This window comes from Fulmarus glacialis, unplaced genomic scaffold (genome assembly GCF_000690835.1).
Source record: "Fulmarus glacialis isolate BGI_N327 unplaced genomic scaffold, ASM69083v1 scaffold17475, whole genome shotgun sequence".
NCBI lineage: Eukaryota > Metazoa > Chordata > Aves > Procellariiformes > Procellariidae > Fulmarus > Fulmarus glacialis.
The window spans coordinates 567-12,667 of record NW_009214925.1 but is presented as its reverse complement, the minus strand read 5'-3'; the positions used below and the strand labels follow the sequence as shown (position 1 = coordinate 12,667).

The window sequence follows — 12,101 nt, the reverse complement described above, 5'->3', positions numbered from 1 at the left end:
TCCCTTCATCCCCCAGCCTATATTGGTACTGGGGGTTGCCCCCACCCAGCTGCAGGACCCTGCACTTGGCCTTGTTGAACCTCATGAGGTTCACACAGGTCCACTTCTCGAGCTTGTCCAGGTCCCTCTGGATGGCATCCCGTCCCTCAGGCATGTCGACCGCACCACTCGGCTTGGTGTCATCTAGCAAACTTGCTGAGGGTGCACTCGATCCCACTGTCTATGTCATTGATGAAGATATGAAACAGTATTGGTCCCAATACGGACCCGTGCGGGACACCACTCATCACCAACCTCCATCTGGACATTGAGCCGTTGACCACTATCCTCTGGATGTGACCATCCAACCAATTCCTCACCCACTGGACAGTCCACCCATCAAATCCGTACCTCTCCAGTTTAGAGAGAAGGATGTTGTGGGGGACCGTGTCAAAGGCCTTACAGAGGTCCAGATAGGTGACATCGGTAGCTCTTCCCATGTCCACTGATGTAGTCACTCCATCATAGAAGGCCACTAGGTTGGTCGGGTAAGCCATGGTCAGATGATAACATGGGAACCTACATGCAGGATGCCTTTGCATGTGTGTTCTCTTAAGTCGTCAGGGCCAGACTGGATATGCTAGATTGTCCTCCCTCCCAGACTTCAGGAACACTTTCTTCCAACAAAGAGGTTTTTCTGAACAGCAGCTTTGGCATCAAAGGCTGCTGCACGTTCCTCTGAGGAGGTGATTGCTGTGGTCATGCTAGACGGTAGCTCATGGGTTCTAGGTGGTGCAACATCAGATGGAGGGTTTTTCTAGGTTGCAGATGCTCAGCCACGGGGTATTTTCAGGACTGTTCTCTTGGCACTTGCAGTCTCTCCCAGCTGAGCTGTGAATCTGGGAGTGGTTCTGCAGCCTCCCCACCTGCATGGTCTAGAAGGCAGTACCAGGTCAGGATGACCCCAACAATTTCAGGGGGCAGGGGAGTGGCCCATGTGTGCCACTGTCATTACTTCTGAACCCTCTTGTTTCAGGTGGTAAACAGAGAACTGGAGAAGACACTTGTTATTGAGGATGATGTGCGCTTTGAACACCAGTTTAAAAGGAAGCTCATGAAGCTGATGGATGACATTGAACAAGCCCAGCTAGACTGGGAGCTTATGTAAGTTACTGGCCCTCAGCCACCTGGGAACTTCTGGGCTCGCAGAGGAGGTCGGCAGCACCTGCTGTGTCGTGATAGAGATGTAGGTTAATGCTGGAGTGCAGGGGAAGGTGGCAGAGACTTCTTGGTGGCTCTTCCCATCAGACCAGATCTGCCTTCTGGGGCAGGCTGATGCTGCAATGCTCATTGGGTACCGTTACTGCCCACTGGGTACCGTTAGTGCCCTTTGTGGGCAGTGTTGGTTGATCTCAACAGTGTCTGGAGATGCTGCTGTGACAGAGGAACTGACACAGCTCGGTCCTGAGGCTTGGACCGTGTCATCTTAGCTCCCTTATGAAGTCTCTCACAACTATACCACCCACTGGGTTAAGACTTGGATGTCTGGGAGTGGTGCAGGATAGAAATCTGTGAGCCTGGTTGGGGATTACTTCTTGGATTGACCCTTTGCCCTTCCCTGGTTGACATGAACAGTCTTGCGGTCCTAATTGCTGCAGATTCGCTTTGGTTCCAATTTCCATGGTCTTTTCACCCTTTAAGCTACATTGGCCGGAAAAGGATGCAAGTGCAGGAGCCTGAGAAAGCAGTTCCCAATGTCATGAACCTGGTGGAAGCTGACTACTCGTACTGGACCCTGGGGTACGCAATCTCTTTCCAAGGGGCTCAGAAACTCATCGGAGCTGAGCCTTTCAGCAAGATGTTGCCTGTAGATGAATTTCTGCCGGTCATGTACAACAAGCACCCTGTGTAAGTAGGATGCCTTCGTTGCTTGGGTTGACGCGAGCTGGGTCTTGCTGAACGATCTTAAGCCAGATCACGTTGGTGTGTCCCACTTCTGCAGCCTGGCTGGCGGGGGACAGGGCTACTCCTTGTGCTTTTTGGTTGTCTGCAGCAGAGCTCCTGGCACAGGTCAAAGGAGGTGACAGCCCTGCTGCAGAGGGGTTATTGTCCCTATTGCGGGCTGGTTCTGAGACACTTGGCTGTCTCTGGTAACGGAGGCTTCGGTTGTATAGGTTGTGTGTGGTTGTAAGGCACGTGGTTCTGGCTGTAGAGAGTCAGACTTGCTTTAGACCCACCCCAGTAGCTACCTCCACTCCCTGGGACCTGTTTGCTCCGTGGATTGGCTTGTATCTCTCAGTTATAGGCAGTGACACTGATGAAGGTTCACTCTGTTCCTGATGATTTTTCTCCCCTCGTTAGAGCGAAGTACATGGAGTACTACGAGTCCAGAGACTTGAAAGCCTTTTCAGCAGAACCCCTGCTTGTTTACCCCACCCACTACACAGGGCAGCCAGGCTACCTCAGCGACACAGAGACCTCTACAATCTGGGACAACGAGACTGTCTCCACGGACTGGGACAGAACACACTCCTGGAAATCCCGGCAGCAGGGCAAGATCCATAGCGACGCCCAGAACAAGGATGCCCTGCCTTCCCAGTCGTCTCTCAACGCACCGTCCTCCAGGGATGAACTATGACTGCCCGCTTCCCCCGGGACTCTGAACCTGCCTCACACTTTAGCTTTTCACCCTTGAAAGTTGTAGAGCAGCTCTTCATGTGGCCTCCTTCCCACTGCTTCGAATGGCAAAGCACAGTGGTTGGACCTGACTGTTACAGCTAACCAAGCCGCTTAGGACTGGGTGGGAGATGAAGGAGGAAAAAGAGCAAGTGTTCCAGACTGGCAGAATAAAAGGCAGAGATCTGAACAAAAGCCCTTGCAAGCTTTTGTAAAAAAAGATAACCTTGAATGACGTCTTTCTACAGTTCCTCGTGTAGAATACTGTATTTATAAAGATTAATATATAGAGGTGTACAAGTGTTAATACCTTCCCGGATAGCTGTAACTGGGCTGCTGTGTAACTGTTACGCCTTGTAGGTTCGTAGGCTTTTATAACCCTGTTCACCGCGAGAAACTGCAGGCAAGTGTTTGGGTTATTGGTTTTGTTTTTCAAGGGGAATCAAGATGGTTTCCAAAAATATTCAATGTACTGGAGCAGCACTCCTCTGTAGGGTCATCTCCTTCATCGCACTTCTATAGAAAACTATTGCTGGCTTCCCCTCCGTAAATTTTAAAACTTGCTAGATCCCATCTAAACAGGCCTCCCAAGCCAGAACTGATGTCTTGGCATGTCTAAAATCTTGGAAGCTAGCAGAGAAGGTGCAGGTTGCTGGTTTTCTTTGTCTCTGCGCTGTCTGAAGGGAACACAGGAGGAGTTAGTCCATGTCATGTCCTGCTTCACCCCCTGCCTCAATTTGTTCCTTCAGGAAAACAAAGCCTGACAACCTATTTGCAGGCCTGTTTAATTAGGCCATAAAACCAAGTGTAGGACTTCTAGGAACTTTAAATTTTAAAATTTTGGTTATGAACTGCTTGACGGCTATCTTTATAAAAACAAAACAACCTGCAGAAATGTTAGCATTGTACTGTTCTCGACAGCCTTGATAGAATTGGGCGTTACAGGACGGAAAGGCAACTTGTCTTGATATTTTTTCATGTGAGTAGCAAACTTGTCCTTTTTTTTTTTTTTTTTTTTTTGGATGAGTTCTGATGTACTTGCTGTTGGCTAACTTGTCAGCAGAGTATGGTGTTTGTTTTTTTTTTTTTTTAAATGTTTCTCAGAGGCCGGGTGGTCACGGACTCCACTGCCTAGGTTAGGTGGCACAGACCTCAGCCTGCGGGCTGCTGTTGCGGTGGGAGGATGCCCTCCCGGACTTGCACTCCAGAGACTCGCCTGCTGGCAGATCTGTGCGGTTGAGTATGTGTGGCTGGTTTGGTTTGGTTTTGTTTTGTTTTAAATTTTTGTTTGTTTTTAATAATTACTGACCAATGTTGTGCTTTCTGCTAAAGAAGACATGTTATTACCTATCAGCCGGTCTGATAATACATAGAACCTGGTGCAAGATGAGCCGCTGTGTGTATTCTTCATTGGGTGGAAGTAGCCCTGGCTGGGAAAGGCCAGCTCAGGAGTTTTTCAGCTGTGTCGCTCTCCCATGGAGTCACTGGCCGTATAAATGTGCCAGTTCTGCAACTGCTGCCTGGAGCCATGTTCCTTCCTCAGCCGTTCCAGGCTGAGCAGATGCCAGTGCGATGGGGTGAGTGTGGAGAGCAGGTCTGCCGCGGGCCACCACGCTCACCTGGGTCCTTCCCTCTGACAAGCCCTCTTGCTTCCTCCTCAGGTCTCGCGTTACGAGTGGCAAGTCTGACCTGTTCCAAGCACTGTTGAGCGTGGCAGTCCCGGAGGTGTTGGTAAGAAGCGCGGTGTGGCCTTCGGAAGCAGGTGAACAGGTGAGCATCCAGCTCATGTTGTCAGGTGTCACTGTAGATGTGTCACGTGCACAGCAGGGATGAGCTAGCGCTGGGCGGGCGAGTCTCTTTGGCCTGGTATCGTTTCTCTGATCTCATATTGTGGCTGCCTCTCCACGTAAGGGCTCGTTACGGTTACGCTGTGTTCACGTACATCACCACTGCGTATCTCTTCCACCCTCGTGTACTTTGTGAAAGACCCATCTCTACGAGAGGGGCCTCTCTTCCCCCAACCATGGGAGTGATTTACCTGTGTCAGCAAGAGCTCTGCTTTTTCCAACCCTTCCTCTTCTGATCTTTCATGATCCTATTGAAGCACTTTCTCCGTGAACGTCTTGGCTGAAAATGACCCTCATGGTCCTCCCCACCTTGTGCTGGGGGCTGCAGAGGGAAGGGACCGACACCCTGGGGGCGAGTGTGCCATCCCAGCTCCCGGAGCTGCTCGCTGGGCTGGGGTCCTGCTGGGCTCTTCCCGGGGAGGTGAGGAGCATCGCTGTATTGGCCATGCAGGAAATATATAATGGATTTTTAAAAAAATGGGATTTGAGTCCCCCTGCTTTTTTAACCTTAACGTAGCTCATTCAAATGATAAAAAAAGGTCTCTGCGTCACCTGCACAGCCTTGGTGTTGGAGCCACTGGGCTACCCTGGCCTTGCAGCAAGTCCCGCAGACGTGGCGAGGGCAGGGGCGCGAGGCGGGATGCGGCTGGCGCTGGCCACCGGGTGAAGCTGCTGCGCGGACCTCGTGTGGGACAGAGCTGGCTAACACAGTGCTCGGGAAACGATGCTGTCGGTGGAGCTGGTTTGGATGCTCAGGGAGGTTGAGTTTTATTTAACTTTGATTTCCTTAAGTAGAGCAGTAGCAGTTTATTAAAAACATCTTGACAACAGCATTGGGGTTGTTTTGTTGTTTTTTTTTTTTTCCTTGTGTGTTTTTTCTTTTAGTTGACTGTGGAAGCGAGTGGTACAAGGGGTTTGATGGCTGTTTCAGGGGAGAGGGGAAACAAATTAAGAATAAAAATGTAATTATTTAAATGAATGTGTCCATTTCAGAGCAGATATGGCCTCAATCTAGCTGATTGTTCTTTTACCTACATGCACATGTGTATGTGTGTATATGTACACAATTTTCTATTTATTTACATATGCAAGACCTGCTGGATGGCCAGTGGTTCCACCAGTGCTGTTTTTCCCTGTCTGTGTTTTCAGTTCCTTGGCAGGTGTTGCCCAGGCTTTGCCCTACTCAGAATTAACGGTGTTTTGGAAAAGTAGGAGCCAGTTGAAACACTTCTATGTTTTTCTGATATTTTTCCACTTTCCACTTATTCTTTTTTGACTCATCTAATGGGCTTCAAAACTGAGCACAAGCAGGAGCACCAGCTTGACCAAGCCTCCTGGCTGTTTGCTGTGCTGTCCTGGGGTACGGCTCGTCCCGGCGCAGGTTTAGCACCCGCAGCCCAAAGGTGGAGGTGCCTTGCGCTGTGGTCGTGCATTTGGTCATACATCTTGAAAATTAGTTTGTTAGCAGAACTTAACAAGTGATAAGTAAGAATTTGCCAGGCTGCTTCATGAAGCACAGAGGGCTTTTTTTTTTTTTTCTCTCCCCCCCTCCCCTTCCCCCCCCCTTTTTTTTTTTTTTTTTTTTTTTTTTTTTTTTTTTTTTTTCCCTTTTTTTTATTTTTTTTTTTTTATTTTTTTTTCTTCCTTTTGGTATGGGTTTTTGCTCTGCTGTGGAGCTCCCAGCTGACGGAAAAAACCCCCAGCAGTGCTTGCCCCAGTGAGCATGGTGACAGACCGGTGGAAGCTAGGAACAGGTTTTACAAAGTAGAAGTAGCAAGCCGGCTGAAAAGGCAGCTTGTTCATGAGAAGGGTTATGGTGACAGGCCCTAAAAATGGTTATCTGCAACAAGATGGCTTGTAACCTAAAGACTCTGTCTTTGCTTTTGTTTAAGAAAGCAAGAGTGCTGTTGTACTCTCAATATGGCAATGTGAAATTCCTAGTTCACAAATAGATTGTATTTATCCTGAAGGAAATCAAGTAAGGTTTTGTTGTTGTGTTTTGTCTCCCTGGGTAGTTTAAGTAGGGAAAAAAGCAAGAGGCAGCTTAAATTCTGGGTAATCTTTCTTCTGCCTTTCACCAAAGGGCCTCTCATGTTACAATAGCAAAGGCAACTGCCATAGTTCAGGAACTCACGGTGTGGCTTTTGGCAGTTTTGGGAGTCTCCTCCAGTGCTGAAGTGAGTTGTGGCATGGCAGGTCAGCTGTGGCGCGGTCTGAGGGGAGGAGGGACTGTGCTAAAAGGTGGTGTGTAAACTCCAAGCGTTTGTGTTGTGTGCAGGGGAGGGGAAAAAAACCCCAAGCTAATGGTTGTGCGGCCAGGAGGAAACATGACATGATGGGGACAATGGGGAAAAGATGGAAACACTTAATTTTTTTTGTGTTAACTTGCTGCAGAAATCATTCAGTGACCCAAAAGAGAATGATTTCATGAAGAAGTTGTAAAATTTGTGTATAATCTAAGTTACCCAGTTAGTTACAACAGAAATCATTAAACTGAAAGCTCAAAAAAAAAAGCACAAAATATTCCATAGCAACAGCAGGTTGGTGTGCCGGACTGGTGCCCGGGGCTGGCCTTTGCTTTGCTGATGTTTACCTTCAGCTCTCAAGAAGCTCACTGCGCTCCTGCAGCGTGCGACGGGACTACGTATGGCTCATGATGAGCTGCTGCCGCTCGACGGGTAATGCAGGTGAGAGACTGGTTTACTTGGACAGCCCTTCCAGCCACGCTGCTGAAGAAACACAGAAGCCGTCTTCATACAAACGTTGAGGAATTTAAAAAAAGTGCCCGACAGTAATGCTGACAGTGTTACACACAGTACAAAACTCTTACTGGATGTGATGTTGAAGAGTAAAACAATGCTGAAGGAAGGTTGTGGCTGAAGGGTTACGGCTAAAGGGAATAGAGCTAAAATGTGGTGTTTCAAGTTCTCTGGATGGCAGGGAAGATGAGTTGTGGGAACTGGAAGAAGTTGAGAAAGTTAAAACAGCAAAAGTGATGAAGTTGAAGAGAGTGACAGTGAGGGAAGTGGTGTGAGGTGTAAAAAAAAAAAAAAAACCACAACTGACATGCAGTAATAAAGTCTAAGAGAAGAAAATAGATCAACGCCAGGCAAATATTAGTGGAAAAAAGTTTATATACTTATTGTATAAAGATAACAGGTAAGCAATTAAAAAAATCTTTTTCATATATAACCTTTTGGATGGTGTAATTTTAAAATCAAGAACATTCACCTTTCAGCTTAATACAGACATACAACCTCTACACTATACCTTACAAATGATACCGTACAGACATCAATGCATGCTTACACTGAAATGCAAAGAAAACTGAACTTCTATTTTAATCTTGCCCTAACTCTGGGCAAAGGTTAAGGCTCAGTTACAAACTCAACATCTTCACCCTCTCAACAAAAATACAATTGGAATTCCTAAACTATTCGGACTAGGCCCTGCATGGTGCTACTTGTAAACAGAGGTGATAAATCTTCATGTAGTGTAAAAGGTAGTACAACGCAGCATTGTTTGCGTCATGAGTTTATCACTGGTCGTTAATGTAATCCGAGCCCAATTTTGAAAACTAGTGCTACAGAACTGGTGGGGAAAAAAGGCATGTATAACATTCTGTATTTGAGTTTACTTTAACTAATACTAATCTATCTGAAAGACAGCCTGTTCAGTAAGGGCTGCTTACAATCCAATGTCTTATTTATGGCTTTTTAAAATAAAACCTCTAACTATCCTTTCAAGGAAGCTTGTGTTCTGGGAAAAGACTCGAGAAGTATATTATTTAAAGTTTCACAGAGAACTGATGATTAAATTCTTTATTCCAGCTGAACTCTCTATTCCAGCTGAAAGGATGTACCATGTCAGAAAATTCATTTAACAGATGTATGTGAAGAGCAAGGGAGGTGCCTGTAGATTATGCATAATAATGCTACAAGTATATAAAATCTCTGGTTGTTTGGGGTAGTGCTTAAAACCTGGCTATCTCCTCTCAATACCCACTTCTAAAACAAAAGGTCATGTAGTTGCCCCTCGTGAATGAAAACGTGAGTTAAAAGTTTTGCTCTCGAAGAGTGATTGCACATTACAAAGAGGTACATCAGTCATTTCAGAGTACACGCAAAAGGCATCGATTTCTGTTCAATGGGTTAGCAAAGTAAAAGGAAAACCACCCTGTAGTGGCATTAAGACAAGACCTAAATCCAGACAAGTAGTGTTTGTTTGCCTTGTCCATGAACAAACCATGACATTCATCCAAAAGCAAGTGCAGTCCATTCTTTTAAAGTTCTTTGGAAAAAAAGTCCAAAATAGGTAATTTTCTGGCGTGGAACAAGTGCAAAAAAGAAGTTTGCCAGCTGTGTGAAAGCAGTACGCACACTTGCAGTTTCTGCTGTCTCCAGCGATGATGCTTCATCAATGCAAATGCCTCTTGGAGGCAGCAGCTGCTAGAGGCGCTCGGCTCACCCACACCTTCCGCAAACCAGTGCTCCCGTCAGTCGTCAGTCAGCTGGGGGCTGGCCGGGACCTTCTCCTTGGTTCAGGCAGAATTGTATTGAGACTTTTCTTCTCCAGTTTTATAAAAATAAATTTAGACGTTCTTCTGTGTAATACTGGCACAAAGGGAAAATGTTTTCTCACAAAAAGAGTTGGCTTGTGTGGTATTCTTAAGACAAATGTTGCAGTCCTGTTTTCCCCTCAAACTGGGGCTCTCACCTTCCTAGGCTAATGTGCAAAACAAAAAAAAAAACGAAACAAAACAAAAAATTCCAGTCCGTATTGTCCCGTAAATCCGTGTCTGTCTGTCCATATCCGGCTGCAGGGGAGGAGAGGCACATCTCTGGCTATAGGTCTACCAAATGCTCACTTTGCATTTCAGCCTCAAATATTTTCAAAGTTGAATACTGATACATTCATCTGCTGTGATTCCGTAATACTGGATGGTAGCAAAGGTACAGTTCTCAACCAATCCTCCTCCCTGCGCCGTTGTCCCCCTCACAGTGTAATTTTGCTGGGCCTGTTGCTCCAGCACCCCTGTTTGGCAGTTCTGGGGAGGGTCAGGCTGCAGCGGCCCCTCATTTTCACCTGCCCGTTGACCGAAGCTTTTTTCCGCAGGATGAAATCGAAGTTCACGTGGCTGTTCATGGCGTAGAACACGTTGGCGTTGGCTGGCATCACCAGCTCTGCAAAAGAGGAACCAGAGCAAGTGTTAATTTGCAGTACCGCAGGTGGCAGAAGGAAAGCCAGGAGAGGGCAGGGACCGGGTACGCAGCCAGGGCCCCTTTCCTTGTCCTGCGGTGCCTCTTCGGCCGAAGCTGCATCGGGTGGCACCCACAGCAGCTGGCCTACAAAAAAGGGGGAGCAGGGTCGCAGAGGACAGGAGACGGCGGCCAAACCCAGACCGCGTCCAGCCAGGCGGAGGCCCCGGCAGCCACTCCGAGAGGAGGCGGTGCTGAAAGCTCTCTTTGCACGGCCCGATGACAGCAGTGGGATCCCTGGGGAGGTCGTACCCTGCCACCCAACCCCTGTGGCAGACTGAGCTTCGGTCGATAGCTCTACAGTCGCAGTGCACATACGAAGGTCTACTGGCAACCCACGGGTGAGCTCTGCCTGTATAAAGCAATGTCGTGACAGGCCGTGATAAATCATCCCTGCACACCAGTTACCGAGGGGGGTTATTCTCACTGGCAGCTGTGACAACATGTCCATGGCATTTCTAACATTGCTTCGTGTTTTACTCTTTCCTACAAAATCCAGCAGAACTTCTAAAGCAGCAGCAGAGTTCTGCTTCCCTACCTTTGTTCTCGGAGATGACCTGTACAAGCTCATAATCCTCAGCTGAATCAGATTCCAGGTTGTGCTTCAGCATAGCTCTCTGGATGACAGCAGGAGTTTTGTCTTGGCTAGTTAGCTGGAAAGAGAGAGTTGCAATGAGACATTCTGCTTATTCACTCTATAGAATGATTTAATAATTAGCAAAGGCCTGCCTTTCTGCAGCCCACTTGGTCTTGGAAAAGATTTCAGAGAACTGAAAAAATATGATGGGTCAGTAACGAAGTAGTACTGCTAGATACTAAAAGATGGTATTTGTGACATTTGGTGGTGGTAGTTTTTTAGTTCAAGATGACAAATACTGTACTAAAAGAGACAGCAGTAACTCACAGCGTCTGCTCTCCTGAGCAAACACTTAGAGAGATGAGATGTTGTTCTCTCTAGCCATAAAAGTCCACATAAATAGCTGCCCCATCTGTTGTTTGCAGACATCAATTAATCTGCAGTCTCCTGTGCTAAATACTTTCTTTGACATCCTGCAAAGATTTTTGGCCTTGTAACTGGGTTTACTGTCTGCTGTGGAAGTGCTGTGCATCCGGAGCAGACACAGGGTCCGTCCAGAGCCGTATGCAGTGAAAAGGAAGATTTGTCTTGCCAGTAGCCGAGTTTGTCAGGCCCTCAGGGAACGGCTCTTTGCCATTTGGGGAGGTCAGACCATTAAAATCATAAGGTAGGTAAACGTGCTAAGAACTACCCCCCTGTGTGTTTGTTCCCCCCAGGCCCTGAGGGACCCGAAGTGTTTGCTCAGCAGCTGAGTCTCCGTCAGGTATCTGCAGAGATCGCGTGCAGGTGAGTCACGTTGCCCACGGTCCAGCACAGGCCCTGCACTCCCTCAGCCATCGGCCCGGCACTGCCAGAATCCCTCCATGGAACCAGCATCGAGGGAAACTCCTGAACGCTGGTTGCTGCTGGTCTGGCAACCTTTGCCGCAGAGAGAAGCTGCGTAATTAAAGGGCTTGTCAGCTTCCTCGCGTGCAGCTCCTGGTTTCCAGAAACCAGCTCCTGGGGAAAGCTTCTCCAGGCAAAACTTGGCACGTGGCATCTTGTGTCAAAACTCGCACACAAATTCCGAGCTAGAGAAAAAGCAACTAGCGCTAGCAGAAGGGCAGGAGCAGCAAAGCCTGCACTTGATTGGAATGCTTCACTTTGAACTTGTTGATAAAATAAAAACTTTAATTTCAAGACCAGAACCTTCCACAAAGATGCTGTTTTCAAATCTTTCATTCGCACCATGCTCCACATACATTGAATTGTAACATTTGTCATTTTCCCTTTCAAACCAGGTTTGATTAGTTGGCTCGGTGAATAGGTGTTTTCAAAACTAAAAGCACCATTCGCTTAAGTCACCCTAGATGAAAACATCACCCACAATAACAGCATTTTGCTGTTCCGCACGACTCACCAGGATGCTCTTGTACATATTGCCATTGTTGTCTTCTATGCTGATCCGGATGATGCACGTGTCTTTGTTCTGCTGGTTGTAAACAGGAGGCAGTGCTTTTGAGGTAATGGGTGTCATGGAGAGAGAGCACTTGTCGTTGGAGGACAGCACAGAAGGGGATGAGATTAAAGATGACACCCCCGAGGAAGATGTTTCCGTGGACTGGGTGGAGGAGCAAGAGGAGGAGGAGGATTCGGAGAGCTACACAACAGAAAGAAAGAAGAGCACTGTCATAAACTGGACATTTTATAGGTCTGTGTGTGTCATTCTGGAGGAAGAACTGGAGAAAGCAGAAGGCGTGTAAAAAACGTCAGTCATCTGCACTC

At 47.4% G+C, this 12,101-nt stretch overlaps 2 protein-coding genes across 2 annotated transcripts; one reads left to right on the top strand and one right to left on the bottom strand.

Moving 5' to 3' along the window:
* Window positions 1-1,015: 1,015 nt before the first annotated feature.
* LOC104072305 (procollagen galactosyltransferase 2-like) lies at window positions 1,016-2,617 on the top strand (the record flags this gene model as incomplete). Its single annotated transcript, XM_009578754.1, has 3 exons — window positions 1,016-1,143; window positions 1,681-1,887; window positions 2,341-2,617. Coding segments are annotated over 3 exons (612 nt in total), but the record flags the coding sequence as incomplete, so codon positions are not given.
* Window positions 2,618-9,374: 6,757 nt separating this feature from the next.
* LOC104077495 (ral guanine nucleotide dissociation stimulator-like 1) lies at window positions 9,375-11,853 on the bottom strand. The gene is made up of 3 exons (XM_009578752.1): window positions 11,737-11,853; window positions 10,299-10,413; window positions 9,375-9,685 (listed from the first exon to the last, which is right to left on the bottom strand). The coding sequence occupies exons 1-3, from the start codon at window positions 11,851-11,853 to the stop codon at window positions 9,498-9,500; spliced, it is 420 nt and encodes a 139-aa protein (XP_009577047.1). The 3' UTR covers window positions 9,375-9,497.
* Between the last annotated feature and the right edge of the window lie 248 nt (window positions 11,854-12,101).